Source organism: Sphaerodactylus townsendi, linkage group LG01 (assembly GCF_021028975.2).
Source record: "Sphaerodactylus townsendi isolate TG3544 linkage group LG01, MPM_Stown_v2.3, whole genome shotgun sequence".
NCBI lineage: Eukaryota > Metazoa > Chordata > Lepidosauria > Squamata > Sphaerodactylidae > Sphaerodactylus > Sphaerodactylus townsendi.
In genome coordinates, this window is record NC_059425.1 from 44,573,560 (window position 1) to 44,590,110 (window position 16,551).

The 16,551-nt window shown below is 43.5% G+C and overlaps 1 protein-coding gene across 2 annotated transcripts in view; it reads right to left on the bottom strand.

The window, feature by feature from the left end:
• The window catches only part of SOS1 (SOS Ras/Rac guanine nucleotide exchange factor 1), a 59,900-nt gene that overhangs the window by 1,534 nt on the left and 41,815 nt on the right, over positions 1 to 16,551 (bottom strand). For both annotated transcript variants that reach the window (XM_048481847.1, XM_048481855.1), the window contains 6 exons: positions 15,923 to 16,085; positions 13,364 to 13,481; positions 12,596 to 12,768; positions 4,478 to 4,594; positions 3,020 to 3,287; positions 1,875 to 1,993 (listed from right to left, as the gene is read on the bottom strand). In XM_048481847.1, the coding sequence (XP_048337804.1) occupies positions 1,875 to 1,993; positions 3,020 to 3,287; positions 4,478 to 4,594; positions 12,596 to 12,768; positions 13,364 to 13,481; positions 15,923 to 16,085 (958 nt within the window). The remainder of the gene's footprint in view (positions 1 to 1,874; positions 1,994 to 3,019; positions 3,288 to 4,477; positions 4,595 to 12,595; positions 12,769 to 13,363; positions 13,482 to 15,922; positions 16,086 to 16,551) is intronic.

The window sequence follows — 16,551 nt, forward strand, 5'->3', positions numbered from 1 at the left end:
ACTTATAAAATAGTCCAAGGGCCTCAAATATGTGAAGATATTTTAAGAACACATTTAGGCTCAGCCAAGATAGTCAAGAAATACATATGAGGCTATGAATTTTGTTTTCTTTCACCCCAGAAATGATTCCAAAACCCTGAGGAAAAATGAGGAAAAATCAGTTTACATGCCAGACCCCTTTTATTTCAGTTGCTAACATTCTTATTCACAGGATGATGTCCTGAACTGAGCAGAGACTCTTCCTATCTATCTCTGGAGCAGATAAAGCTGTTTCCATATTTCACATTGAAAAAGTAGGGACTTTCCTGTTGTCAAGATACTGACGCTTGAATGTTGAAAGGAAAAATTATATATGTGTAACAGAAGAACCACTTAAAAGGAGAATATGAGTTTTATTGTGGGGGAGGGGAAAAAGAAGAAGACTTCGAATCATCCCTCACTGGACCAGTGTAGCAACATTGTTTACATTTCAACTACATTCTTAATGCTTAGTTGGTAATCAAGGTCAAAGCATTCACTGAGGAAAATGGCCCATTGAGCATTTCCTGTGAAGAGTCTTTCTCATTGGACGATAGGAAGCAATCTCGCTGGGTGATTCCCACTGTCCAATCAGGGAGGCAGGAAATGATTTCTTGCTTCCTTCTTCCCGTGGGAGTCACCCTTAGCTCAGTTTTGGTGACTTCATAAGCAGTTTAACTCACTAATCCTGCAACTTAACAACTATCAGCGAACTGCAAAAGTATTAACTCACAGTTAGAATCAACAATGACAGTGAAGGTACGCAAACCGGGAAGTGACAATGTCAGAGAACAAATATGGTAAAGGATTCTGAATGTAGAGATGCTGACTATGGGAGAACCAAGATGTCCTCCTATTTCCAATAAGAAGGACCCTTCCTGTTAACTGCCCAATGTGCTGTTCTCATCAGAGGCAGAGATCATCTTGCTAGGACCTCCCAGAGAAGTCCTTAAATGTCATGATTCTCCAGCACTGCCTGCAACACCTTCCTACAAAATGTGGCATCTGAAGAATGGTATTTAACTGTTTTGTACTGTTTAATGAAGAATGATAGTATTGTCAAAGGCCCGGAAACCACACAGCACCCCAAGAATGATACTGATGACCAGGTGGCCGCTTTAAATACTTCCTCCACTGAAGCCTGTCTTTTGAAGGCTTCATTGGCTGCTGCACTTCTCAGCGTGTGTGCAGTGATCCTGAGGTGGCTCTTTCCCCATGCACTTGTATGCTACAGCAATACAGTCTCTAATTGTCTTGCTAAATGGGACACTGAAATGAACAGCACTTCTGACTTCCTTATATGTTCAGTTCAGTTCTGATTAGTGCTAAAGTGCTCGACAGACTGCTTTCAACAGTCTATTTGCCCTTCTAAGAGTCTTTTATTATGTGTGGGGAGAAGCGGCTGCATTTTCCTTATCCACACTATGGATGCCCTTGAAACAACAGAAGCTGAAGAGGACGCCTTGATTGCCATAATTGCTGCTTTGTGGGCTTTGTGGAGTGCAAAATTAGCCTTTTTGTCTAGACTGTCCCGTAAGTTGCCAACTGCATCCTCTGAGACCAGCCCAGAAGACTGTATGTAGGGTTGCTACAGGAGCATCTACCAGTGGAACTAGTAAAACTGGTTTGTAAAGGAAGGTAAGGCATAAAGCTTTTTGGCAAAGGCTGAGAGTTGTAAGCCATGGGCTTAGCCCATTCAGTTGTTATCTGTTCTTTAAGATATTTGGGCATAGGGAACACCTTCTCAGACTTATCCATCCTAGGGAAAATCTCCTTGCTGCCATGTGGCATTTTTTTCTCTTTGGGAACTGAGGATTGATCAGCCCCACCTTCTCCTGGTTTTTCCCATCAATTACCTTTGAAGGAGAAGATTCTGCAGGTGCAGATTCTGGACGTCTTCGAGGAGGAATGGGAGGAGGAACAGTAATTTCATCAGAGCTTTTAGGGAAACTTATGGAGGACACAGAAGCAGACCCTGATGGTATATGGAAAATACAGTTATCTAATTTGAAGTTTTACTCTTTAAAAGTACTTTAATAGCCATTACTAAGCATGCATAAACTAAATACAGCATGCAAGGCATGGCTAAATAGTGGCTATTGGTTTTCTATAAACTTTCTACTCTTGCCTGAGTTGCTGTGATGTAAAAAAAAACCCACCCCTTTTTGATTCTCTTGACAAATACAACTGCTGACAACAAAGAAAAAAGGATATTGAGAATCCAGACAAAAACAGCAATTTTCTGAATCCACAGAATGGCTGGGAAACTATATATTGATTATTTATTCAGCACTCCATACAATTTTAAACATCTGACTATAGTTTTATGTTTCTCTGAAAGACAAATTGGCATTATGAGTACCACTGCCTGAACAATTTTACAATAAAGATTCATGCATAGAAGGAAGAGAAATAGCACAATGCCAAAGAAAGGGAATGACAGATGGCTTGTCTTATGGAAGCACTGTGTTCAAAACTTTACTGTAAACAGGCAGCCTCCATAAGTTAATATTCTGAAATACAAGATGTTTTTTGCCTTCTTATTTATATATAAAATTGAGGAGACTACTTTCTTATACAAATGACTTTGATGAAAAATAAGTACTACTGTTTTATTCCTGTAATTGTGCAAACAGGTAGCCATTAATGCAAACAGAAACTGAAATGGAATACTATGAGTAAGAATGAAATCAGTAAAGGAAATTATCTGTAAATTTGGCTATTAATGGAAACAACTTTTGTTTCTAGCTTTGGTGTGGCCCATTTTGGCAAATGGACAGTGAAATTAATTACCTTAATTATCTTAACGTGCTGCTACACAGAAAGACGAAGTCAGGCTCACATCTTCACCTTTCTTTCTAAATCAAGAACTGAATCAAGCTTAGCCAACAACTAAACTGACTCACTACTCGGCTTTTGACACCATCAGAAAACAGACAACACAAGTGTCACAAGTTAAATCATTAAACGGGCAGGAACAAGTCCTAACTTTAGCACCTACTTGAATGAAAAGGGGTTGAGGGATCAGAATCAAATACACTGCAGACATCAGTAGTGCTGGAAGTAGAAGATGGAGGAGGGGGTGGGGTGAGCGGCGTTCGTGGAGAGTTTGGTGCAGAAGCGGCACTCTCAGTTTCACTCTCCGGAACACGACTATAACTGATTTTTCTTGGCTCTTGTTGCAGAGGTGTCGGGTGTCTCATTGTGCCTGGCCTTTGACTTGAAGGACGAACACCCGGAGATTTGAGGGGATAGTTGTATTTTTTTGGCTGCAAGGAAAAATTGATATATTACTTAGTCTGAACATTTTCCCTATAAGGTAACTTTCGTTAAACAAAATCAAGTTTTTGCCACTCCACAACTGAATCTGAAAGAAGAATACCATATATATTAGAGTACAAGTCGACCCGAATATAAGTCGAGGCACCTAATTTTACCACAAAAAACTGGGAAACTTATTGACTCGAGTATAAGTCTAGGGTGGGAAATGCAGCAGCTACTGGTAAATTTCAAAAATAAAATAGATACCAATAAAATTCATGAAGGTATCTCACTGGTTGTAAGAAAAGTTGACTAAAAGCCATTTTCATGATCAGAGGACGAACAGGATGAAGGCAAGAAGCGAGACTGCCTGGCTGCTTCATGCCAAAGACTGTGAGTAACCACAAGGTCTCCCTCAAAAATGGCTCACTAGAATTTTAAAAATGTCATTAAGCAAGGCAGTTTTTAAAGGAAGCAGATACTGTTTGCTAGCACCACCTTGTGGACAGTGTACGCTTTTATCTTTGCATGTTCAGGGGCATATTTTATTCAAAGGTAAGATTTAGCCATTAGGAAGATCTACAGTGTCTCTTTGTCTCCTACCACACTTGCTAAATAGTACAGAGGGTATTTCCTTAGAACTGTAAGACCCTCTCTTTTCAGCTTTAATTTGTACTGCTTTACAGAGAGGCATTTGCACAAAAACTCAGCTTGACCTGATTTACTAGTAACAAATCTTGACTTGCATTTTGCAGTCTTTAAACGCTACAACTGCAGTGGAATCTCTCTCCAAGAGGATGCCATGCCTGTCAGAACACAAATTTCAAGGGCTCAGAGTAATACCTAACACATTGGCATTCAGAGCCAATGGAGCAACTCTAATTGCAAAGACTGTGGCTTTATCAAAGCTGGAGGATTTACAAGCCTAGCTTTACATAAAAAAACAAAAGGGAATGGTGAATTTAATACTCAAAGTTGGATGCAGGCAAAATGCTTCTGCCACAGCTGATGTGATCTCCTTTCTCGGTGTGCCACAGCTCCAGTGGCCATTTTGGAATTACTGTATATACTCGAGTATAAGCCGAGGGGGGCTTTTTCAGCATTAAAAATGTGCTGGAAAAGTCGACTTATACTTGAGTATATATGGTAATTTATAGCAAACTCTTTTTAAGAATACATTATTCATTTGAATACTCACAAATCTTGGAGGTGGCTTTACATTGCGTGGCTCTATTTCCAAGGACTTGTTGAATAGATAATCTGAAAACTCTTTTTCCACAATATTTCCCATTGGATTCAGATTTTCAAAAAACCTCTGCAACCAAAATATACAGAACAATTAACAAACTGATCTTGAAGTCAATAGTGCAAACTGTTGAGCAGCAAGGCAGCATCCTTAAGTGATCCAAAGAAACCTAGTACAGCAGACACACACTAGTACTTAAAATATTATACATACCAACTATTCAGGGTTCCAACAAATATATGTGTCCTGTACAAAAGAATGTCAGTACAAGATTCTTCCTTCAGGTCAACAAGCAACAGGATATTTTATAATAACAACTGTAAACTGAAGGCAGCTTTGACCCAATGAATGAGAAGATACACAGGGCTATTCAGAACAGTCTTTTATTTAATGAGAACAGTCTTTTTGTAAAGGTTTCAATGGTGTTGATTCTCAGCGCAGCCGCGTGGCCTTGACTGAATTCCAGGACTCGGGCGATGGGCCAGAATTGGCAGCAATTACTCTGGTAGAGGCCTTATCTCACAGAAAGAGATGAGAACGCCGTTCCCATGAGAATGGGACTGGGGAAACCGGGAGGGGGATGGGACGGAGAAGGTTATAACCTGTGGTTCTGGCGGGAGACTTCATTCCTGTCACGGCATGTACGTGAGCTTTCTACGATGTCTGAATAAACGGTCTTTCACCCAAAAAGCCTTTTTATTTCTGCTCTATGGAATTCCTTACATTGTGACAGGAATCCACTTCATCTTCTTTTCAAATAACAGTGGATCTCTGGTGTTCCGGCATGCAGAGGTTGAATATTCCTGAAACTGTGGAAGGCACGGTAGCCCCCATAGAGGGTTCCAAGCCTTCCCTTCTGGATTTGGAGGAACCAGCGGGGGAACGGGTCTCGCTGGTGACTCTCTCCCGTCCTCGTCTCAACACGGGTCTTCCCTTACTTCGTTGGGATGAGGGACGCGGAAACGATCATGTGGATTTGCATGAGTCGTTTGGGGCGCTGTCTATGGATCGTGCGCCTGTGGATCGGATCTCTACTCGTTTTCGTGTGGATTACAAACCTCAGATGCAGCCTGTCACGGAGGAGATGGGTCTGACCACTTTCCACGCGGCAACCCAGGAATCAATAGAACGATTCCTGGACTTGTATTTTGATGATGCTCCCAAGAATCCACAGTGGCATAGCACCGGGGCCCGTCCCAAAACCGCAGTTGACACCGGGACTTTGTCGAGATCGGGATCGATGATTGGGAGGGGGTTCTGTGCCGGCACCCAATCGGGCCCTCCAGATCCCGGACTAAGGGTAACTGATGCACAAGAGGCGCCCCGTGGAGCCGTCGGTGGACTGCAGGAGTTGCCCTCCGATGAAGGGGAATCCGAGGAGAGCCTGAACCCCCATCCGATTTATTCCCCCTCCCGCCCAAAGAAAGCTGGGATGAGGAAGTGGGTTCGACTAAGTGGATGCCCAAGAGGCATGGGCCCGTGAACGCCAGCTATGGGAGGAGGAACGAGAACAGCTGCAAAAAGATTGAAAACCTGGAAAGAGTCGGTGAACAACAGCGAAAGGACGTCCAACGTGAACTGGACCGAAAGCCAAAGACGCTGCAATCGGCAATATATGCAGGATTTATCGATCCATGATAAGGTCCTAGAACACTCTAAAATGGACCTGGAACGTCAACGCGAAGGCATTAAGGCCATCCGACGCAACGTGAATTGACGGCAGCTATTCAACGAGACGAACTTGACAAACTGGAGCGAGAGAAGGCAGCTTTGCATGCGCATCAAGATGCCTTGACTCGCAAAGAGAGGGAGTTAGCTGCCTTGGAACAGGAGCTGAAGAAGCAGCGGGACAGGATGACCCGAGTTGGTGCCTACACCATTACCCGGTTTACCGGCCACCACTGCCCGGCCCCTATCGGGGCGACGCTTCTAGGTCCTGCTACTCGCCCTTCCTGCCGCCTCCCTGTCCTGCTCTTCAACGGGGACCAGCGGCGCCAGGCCCCGATGCCTCCACCGATTCCTGCTCTTCCTGCTCCACCGCCTCAACCTGCGCAATCGCGCCCCAGCGGCCTCCAAGGGCCGCGGAAAGAGGATACTACAGGCCCCCGATTCCTGCCCGCTTCGGGATGGGACCGCTTCTAAACTCCCCTACTTCATCCTGCAACTCGATGCGATATGGAAGAGTATGATGACTTATATCGATCTGAACGTGAAAAAATAAGGGACATGGGTTCTGTCCTGGATGGAGTGGCTGCTGACTGGTTTGTGACTCTGTTTGAACTGCAGGCGGATGATACTCGCACAGTGGCTGCATTTCTTCAAGCCTTACGGGCTCGCTTCCAAGACACGGTCGCTGAAAAAGAAGCCATCCGCATTCATAAAATCTATTCAGCAGGGCAACCGCTCTTTTGCCAATTCTGCTCGCGGAATTCGCGGCGCTGCTGCTCGACTTCCTCCTGAGTGGCCTGAACGCGATGAAATGTGAATACTTCTCTGATGCCATCGACATCAAACTGAAACGGTGTTTCTCGATTCAGATCCCGCGCACTATCGCTGAATGGATCGAATTGGGATCGCAAGTAGCGGTTCGATTGGATTACGCCGCTCCAAGGCGCCCACCGAAACCCGCTACTACGACCACCTCTGGCGCACTCGCAGCCAAGCCCAGCCGCCTCTACTGAAACCACCTCCGGAACTGGCCGACGCTTTGGGATTGTGCCTTTATTATGGGGACCAGGCCATCTGGCTGCCAACTGCCCGAAAACAGAGGTCCGCCGCTCCACCCCATCGCACCCCCTCTGCCAAGCCACCACCGAATCCGGTCCTCCTCCAACGGCTCGCTCTAAAGCTGTTACCGGGTGCATCCCGAGGAGGGGAAGTGGCGGTTTGCCTCTCATCAGCACCCATGGATGCGGTCCTACTCCAGATGCGGTGAGTGAAGGCAGCGCCCCCATTACTGTTCAAGCGGTTCTGGCCAACCCTGCTAAGCATACACGTATTCTAGCCTCAGCCCTTGTAGATTCTGGCTGCTCCCATTGCTTAATGCGGCCCCAAGTGGCTGAAGAGCTCAGTTTAGACCGAGTCCCCCTAGCAAAGCCCATCCCATTCACACAAATGGACGGCAGCCCACTCGGAGCCGAGGGTCTGCTCGATTCAAAACGCAACCTGTTCTTCTTCGTTGCGCTGACCATTGGGAGAAGATTAGTTTCATAACTTGCCCCAGTGGCCAAACATTCCATTGTCCTGGGCTATGCCATGGTTATTGTTACATGAACCAAATATTATTTGGAAAGAACGGATCCTAGAGTTCCCACTGATCCCCTGTGGGAGAAAGCATATGAATTGGGGGGAAAACCCACCATCCAATGACATGAACCCTGAACAGTTTCTTCGGGCTGTGCACATCCCAATGACTTTCAATCTCCCCACAGGCATCCCACCAGCTTACCAGGGACTCTAGCCAGAGTGTTTCAAGAACAGGAATGTGACCAATTGCCCCCCCCCCCCCATAGGGACACTGACTGCAAAATCATATTACAGCCCGGGGCTCAACTACCCAAGGGTAGAATCTATCGTGTGAGCCCCCCAACTGAAGAGAAGGGAACTCCGTGCCTTCTTAGATAAAAAAAACGCTGTTGCTCATGGCAGTTCATATAATGAAGGCGCTACCAAACATATCGCCGCGCCGCCTCCTGTCCTATTTGTAAAGAAAAAGGACAGGTCTTTAAGACTTTGTACTGATTAGCTCGAGGATTAAATGCTTTGTTTCCATGTCCAATAAATACCCTTTGCCCCTTAATCAAAGGACCTCTTAGATGCATTTCGGGCAAAAGGACCTAATTTTACCAAGTTGGATTTGAGAGAAGCATACTACAGAGTCAGGCATTGCAGAAGGCTACTTAACATTTGACAGCATTTAATACTAAATTTGTGGACAGTATGAATACTTAATTATGCCATTCGGGGTTAGCCGGGGCACCCGGCGCATTCATGGCCCTCATCAATGAAGTTTTGGTGCATGACTTACTATATAAAGGAGAGTAGTTGTTGTACTCTCTAGACGACGCTTTTAATTTATTCACAAACCATAGAGGAAGCATGAGGCTTTGGTTCTGGGAAGTATTGCAACGCTTACTCAACAACTCCTTCTTCGCAAAACTGTCTAAGTGCTGTTTTCATCAATCCTCCATAGACTATTTAGGCTACAGGATCTCATCCGGAGGGTTTAAAAATGGATCCTGCAAAGATTGAAGCGGTCCTCCAATGGCCTTTCGCCCCCCACCAACTGGAAAAGAGCTCCAATCCTTCCCTAGGGTTTGCTAATTTTTTATCGTGGATTTTATACCCCAATTTGCTGAACTAGCCCTTCCACTCACAGACCTTTTACGCACTAAGGGTAAAGATTCTACAGGCTGCCAAGCTCCGGGGCTCCCCTCCCTTGGTCTCAGGAATGTCAAAACAGCCTTCCAGCTTTTTTTGAAATCAGCTTTCACTACCGAGCCTCGTCTTAAAACACCCCACTCCAGATCTTCCTTTTAAGGTGGCTTCACGTGGATGCTTCGGACAAGGCGGCCTTGGCGCAGCCCTGTTGCAGAGAAAATAAAGATGATGGAGGCACTTTGTTCCTGTGTGCTTATTTATCGAAAAAATTCTCCGACTCAGAACTCAACTGGACCGTAGGGGATAAAGAGACTGGGCTGCCATCAAGGTAGCACTTTCCACTTGGCGTCACTTCGGCTTGAGGGGGCTAAACACCCCTTCCAGGTTTTGAGGCTATCGATCACAAGAACTTTTACGCCCTCTCCACCCCTCTCAAAATGTTCGCAAAACAACTTCACGCTGGGCCGATTTCTTTTCCTCGCTTTTCTTTCACTGTTCATTTTTTCCCCGAAAAAACCAATAAACTGGCTGGATGCTGGGCTATCGCTACTTTCCCCGAGGGGGGGGTGGAGCTGCTTTTAATGCGAGACATCCTTACGGGCCGCACTGTTCTCTCCCCTCCCAACCTGGGCTGGCAGTCACTCGATCTCAGACAGCCGCTTCCTCCCTCCATCGCCTGCGTTCCTCAGCCTTCCGGTCTCCCCTTCCCATGCGAGAACTTGAGGAGGCGGTCTTCAAGCGATAAAGCCGGCGGAGGAAGAGCGAACTCCCAGCTGGCGCTTTGGTAAATGGGTGTTTGGAAGCTGCAGGGGAATGTTGGTACGTGCCTCCCCTTCGTAAGCAGGTTCTCAAAGCACTCGTCATGATGCCCTCCGCCGGCTGGACATTTTGGTTTTCTCAAGACACCGTGCATTTAGCCCGCCGTCAGTTCTGGTGGCGCGCCATGCGCAAAGACATTACCAGAGACTTATATCAAGGGGTGCTCTGTTTGTCTAGCGGAGGCTGCAAATCCCTTATTCTCCGGGAAAGCTCCCATGGACTGGTTAAAACTCTCTCCCTGCTGCCTCCCCGTCCCTGGGAAGTTATCTCTAATGGGATTTTATTACGGATTTACCAGAGAGCCAGGGGAAACACAGTCTTGGTGGGTGGTGGTGGACCTCCATTCTCCTAAACAAGCCCATTTTGCATCCCCTGCACCTTCCATTCATTCCTCTCCCGGCTTCCTAAATTCGAAGTGCGACTTTTCATTCAACATATATATCGCTCTACACTCCTCCCCTCAAGGTGGTGTCCGACCGCTGCCCTCAATTCATTTCCCAAAATTTTGGAAAGCTTTCCTGGGCTTGTTGGGGGCCACTCGGGCGTTGCCGCCCCCTACCACGTTCAAAGTGGACGGTGAGTCGGAGAGAACGAACCAGAACTCTCGAACAGTATTTACGCTTGTTAAGCACCAACTATCACCAAAGACAACTCGAATTAGCGATTTAATTCCGCTTTGCAGAATATGCCCACACAACAATGCCGTTCATAGCAGTACGCCAAAAAAACCCCTTCGAAATTGTATCCGGGTCCGCCCTTCCCCGCCATTACTTGCCCCAACTACCCGCGGAGGCGCTGCATCCTCCAGAATTCCGGCAGCAGTGGGATTTCATCCTCATGGCTGAGGGGTGGAAAAGCGGTTCAGACTGCCTTGCAACAAGCTAAAGATTCTCCCAAAAGTTCCAGGCGGATAAACATCGCTCTGACTTTCCTTCTGGCGTGTTGGGGGCTTTGGGTCTAATTTGCCCGTTCACTAAAAACCTCAGGAGGCATATACATAAATTCTCAAACTGGGCAAAAGTTCGTGGGACCTTTTAGAATTACTGTAAAGTGATTAATGATGTTACTGCCCGGGTTAGATTTGCTCTAATTCTTTAAGTAATATCCATCCTGTCTTTCATTCCAGCTTGCCTGCTCAAGGAGGCTCCCGCTTCCGATGCCTCGGCACGCACTCCCTCCGGAGAATACCTCGCTACGACTATGGCAATTGATGGCCACAAGCATTATGAAATTGACGCCATCCTGGACTCTCGCTTTTCTTTTAATCGCAATCGCTGGCAATACTTGGTTTTCTTGGGTGGGGGTATTCCTCTGGTTATAATCAATGGGTGTATTCAGAAAATATTGACGCCCCCTCCCTTATTTCTAAGCTTTCCATCGCACCTTTCCGCACAAACCAGGGGAGAAGTTTTTCTTAAGGAGGCAGGAGTGTAAAGGTTTCTGTAATGGTGTTGATTCTCAGCGCAGCCGCTGTGGCCTATGACTTGAATTCCAGGACTCGGGCGATGGGCCAGAACCGGGAGCATTTCCTCTGGTATAGGCCTTAACTCACAGAAAAGAGATGAGAACGCCGTTCCCATGAGAATGTGGGACTTTGGGGAAACCGGGAGGGGGATGGAGACGGAGAAGGTTATAACCTTGTGTGGTTCTGGCGAGGAGACTTCTTCATTCCCTGTCAATGCAAGGCGTGGTAATGCGGTGAGCTTTCTACGATGTCTGAATAAACGGTCTTTCACCCAAAAAGCCTTTTTATTTCTGCTCTATGGAATTCCTTACACTTTTCTTTCTTCACATGTTATCAAGTTTTCTTCTGTCCTAGAACCAGACTAGGAAGACCATCAGAAATGAGGCTATCAACCAAGCAGCAAAAAAACCCCAAAACCCTATGGAATAAAAGTTTAAACAATAAGAACAGTCTAGGGTAGACCTTTTTCTAATATTTTCCTGAGTCTTCAAAACGACCATTGGTACTTACCTGTGAAGGGTCCTTTTCCTCTGAGCGTAACGAGGACATCTTGTGGGGTGGTTCCCATCGTCCCATTGGGGAGGCAGGAAATTAAACTGGAGCAAAGGGGGGCAGTTCCTCTCCACAGGAAGAGGAAGAAATTTAATTTCCTGCCTCACTGAAGGGACAATGGGAACCACCCCACAAGATGTCCTCTAGCTCAGGGGAGAAGTCAAATAAGCTGCTGCAGCCCCCCCAAAAGTACCTCAGGAGTCACTTGTTAGATATCTCTGGTCTAAAAGAGTACTATTAAAATAGAAATATTACATCAATACACAACTGATAAGGAAGCTATTCAAAAGAAGCTGTTCTCTAGAAAGTGACAAGACTATAGACAGGAATTGCTATAAATACTAAATACTCGAGTCAACAACTCTGCTGAAAACAGATACATTCTCTTTTGATTGGCAGGAAGACAACCTGAGTGGGTGATTCCAAGCATTGATTTCTGAATGGCAGGGCTGGTGTGATATAGCACAATGCCCCCTTCCGCACATGCAGGATAATGCACTTTCAATCCACTTTGCAGCTGGATTTTACTATGTGAATTAGCAAAATCCATTTGCAAACAATTGTGAAAGTGGATTGAAAGTGCATTATTCTGCATGTGTGGAAGGGACCTTAGAGTGCCTGAAGAAACAGTTTAGATCCCAACTCTTACATGAAGCTTCATGAGGTGACCATGGTCCAATCACTCTCTCATCCAAGGTAACCATGTAGGGTTATTGTGAGGACAAAATGAGAAAAGGAAACCATGAACACCACCCTATGCTTATGGCAGAAAGTACGGAGGGGATGGGGGAATAAAAATAAAAATGAACAAGGAAGTTGATCCTGAAAGATTAAAAATAAAACCTCTTTCTTACCCTGATGTCAGATTCTACTCTTAGGCAGTATGGTTGATTTTGGTACTGTTGGATTTCCCCTGTTATCTCAGCCACTTTCCTCCGCTTGCTGAAATTGATGAGCTCTTTCCCATGGCGTTTTAGAAATTCAGGATTGCCTTCTTCTGTTTTCAAGATGTTGGTTAAATAAATTCCTAACAAATGCATGAAATAAATCAGTTTTAGTGTTTCAATGTCCAACTGTCAAGCTAGATTTGAGCTAGGCAGATACTGGAAAAGCTGAAATATATATTCTGGCAATTTATACAAGAAACTATATAGAATATGTTTACATAATGACCACTTGCTCTGTCACCTGTGATGAGCAAGAATTATTTTCATGCAACCAGGAGGAGTAGTTTTACAGAACTTAATCTTTTTGGGATACCAATTTTGTCATGGAAAGCTAATCAGTACAAAATGGGAGGTAGTAACTCAACTGGATTTAATTACAAGGCTGATATTAGCGACAAACACTTTTTACACATTGACAAGGAAATCATAAACATACATTTCCAAATAAGCTAAACACTGATTTTTTTAACAAACAAAAATCTGAGTACACTGCAAAACATCAAGGTTTCTTTTCAAAAGTGAGCAGTACAGAAGAGGGGAAAAGTTTTTCCTGAGACATTATTTTAATGTCTCTGGCTTTTATAACAAATGAAAAATAATAGTAATTTTACTGAATGATCTTGTTGCTTTCTTTGAATGTTACTATCTGTGACTATTTTTATAAAGCCAACATACCAAAGAAAGGCACACATGGAGGGTTAATAGACCTGAGTTTTGCCAAGTATTTTTTATGATGATCTTCACTCAGTTCATGGGCTTCTTCTAAAATCTTCTTCTGGCGGCTTGGGATTTGCTGAAGATAAAGCAAGTAAAGGATGGATTCTGCGTCAGTATCAAACCACAGCACATAAATTCTATCGCTTGAGCTACCCCTTTTGATGGGTTTTGAAAATTCTCACACTGAGCTTTATTCTCTATCAAAACAAAATGACAGCAGAAATAAATGCACAAATCCTAAATAAACTGACTACAGATCAACTGCTGCTTAATTCAGCGGGGATCACAATTGATTGAACAAGTTTAGGACTAGCTTGTTAGATCTTTTTCCATATAGGCTTGAAAGATTTTGCTCGAGACAGACATTATCATTACTATATGATAATCTAGGAACATTGAATCTACTTGTCCTTATGCACCTTCTGTCCCAGAGAAGCTTGTGCCACATACACTTGCAAGTTTATTAAGGCATACAACTTTTTGTTGAGGAAGATTAATGTTGGCTGTCCTTCTAGAATTTGGCTTCTATTGAAGCACAAGTCAGAAAATGGAAAAAGAAAAAAATGACCATTGTAAAGAACCCTTGTTAAATTATTAGATCCACTGAATCAACACTGCAGTGCATTCTTCCTCTAGAAGTCACCACTTAACATGATAAATGTATGAATAAGGACAGAGAGAAGAACACCCGTGACAGGGAAGATGGTCATCTTTATTTGGGACTATATGATCACAAGTAGCTTTTCTATCTGCCCCTTTTAGAATTTCTAATTCTGCAACATATGGGCATCATCACCCATTTTTATATACCGTATATACTCGTGTATAAGTCAACCTGCATATAAGTCGAGGCACCTAATTTTACCACAAAAAACTGGGAAAACTTATCGACGCGTATAAGTTGAGGGTGGGAAATGCAGCAGCTACTGGTAAATTTCAAAAATAAAAATAGATACCAATAAAATTACATTAATTGAGGCATCAGTAGGTTAATTTTTTAAATATTTATTTCAAAGAAAAACAGTAAACTAGCTCTGTAAGTGGAAAAGAGGGTCAACAAAAACAATATGGTCTCAACAATAACTTTAAAAATACAAAAACCTTAGCTCAATCAGCGGCCTATAAATCCAATAAATAAGTTATGGACCCTCAAAATGTAGCCCAATCTACTATTAGCTCCCATTGGAAAATATGGGGGCACCCACTTTGGGGATCCATAACTTTGGACCTCCTACACCAAACATCACCAAACCTGGCTGGAATCAGCAAGAGATTATCCTGATGATACCACCCAGGTTTGGTGAAGTTTGGTTCAAGGGTCCAAGTTATGGACCCTCAAAATGTAGCCCAATCTACTATTAGCTCCCATTGGAAACAATGGGGGATGGGGGCACCCTCTTTGGGGGTCCATAACTTTGAACCCCCTGAACCAAACTTGGGTGGTATCATCAGGAGAGTCTCTTGAAAAATCCCTGAAATTTGGTGCCGCTAGCCTAAAAACTGTGCCGCCTGGCGGCCGACAAAATAAAAACCCTAAAATATTTTTTAAAACACACTTGACTCGCGTATAAGTTGAGGGGGGGGGCTTTTTCAGCACAAAAATTGTGCTCAAAAACTTGAATATACACGAGTATATTCGGTAGTCAGTCTGTAATCCATGTTCTCAGCACACAGACTTTTGAAGAAGCTATATTACAAATGTTCTACAAATAATTCCATTGGGAGAGTTACTTTCCCATAATCAGAATATATGTGTGTATCTGTATTCTGCTTCTGCAAAAAGGGCTGATCTTGTCTTTATTACCCAGCACTTCTGAGACACTCCTCATAAGCTTGGAAGAGGAGGATCATCTTTGGAGTCATGTTATACTTTGAAATCATTCAAAGAAGATCTTAAGTAAAATGCAAGGTCAAGACAATTCCCCTTCCAGTTTATAACCCTGTGATTTAACCATATTGTATGGCACTACAAAGGTGCTCTGTGAGAAATTAGTTTTTGACATTGCAGCATACTTTAGAGATGCTCTGAATTTCTGTGTGATGCCACAGGAAAAAACTTGGTCTCTTATTACTACAACTTCTGATTAGCTACCAGTGCCAGACACAATGCCTGAAAGTTCATTTCAGTCCTCAACAGTGAAGTTCTCTCTATGCAGAAAATTTATATTGTCTGAATAATCACTTGCCCCTTGAGCCATTTCAGCCTTAATTTTTCACAAAAAGAAACAGGTCAGGGTTTCTTTAACAATAGGCATTCACAGCAGAAGACAGGCTCAGTGACAAGAGAAAAATGTACAGTCTGCCAGTTATAACAATATACACAAATAATTATGTTAATCTGAGTACAAGAAGTCATTGGAAGCTTTGTCCCCACTACATGGGGCAAAACAAACATACTGAATTTTTCAAGGGATGGTTTAAGTGTACTAACATAACCAAGCTGTACACTGCCAAAGAAAGTTATCTACACCAAGTAACTTAAATCTTTGTAATCACCATATCCATAATTTGACTTACTTCAAATGTATGATCCAATCTGTAAATAGGAGCAGAGTTGATAGCACTAACAACCTCAAGCACACCATTAAAATTGTTTAGTTCTTGAAAAACTTGCAAGATCTCAATTATCCGATTCACTACAATGACTCTTTCCTCTAGGTTCTCTGTTTCTACAATGCATCTAAGTATACAAAAAGAAAGTGTCTTACTTGATTATTTGTACCATAATTCAAACAAAGAACTCTTGAAACATATTTCTTTCTTCAATGTTTCCCAAATGGCTGAAAGCTGACATGCTTTGTAAAAAATTAGTTCGAGACATGTTGCACTTGGGCATTTAAAAATATTTTACTGTGTTGTACGAATAGTTGTTCAAAATGTGGGGCAGAAAATATTCCAGTGCTTTATTTTTCTGTGGAAAATTTTCCAGTTTTTTAGACACAATGTTTTATAAAATCAACAATAAATGGATACCATTATCAGTATGTTCTTAGGCAAGACTGGCAGTTTCAAAGTTGTAACTGATGTTCATTGCGTGGTTACATTTAGAAATGATGTGAGTACAGGTATGTTTTATTGATTTGTAAATTGAAGGGGGAAATGAAGCCCCATACAATAATCGTAATAAAAATCAAGTTATGGAATTA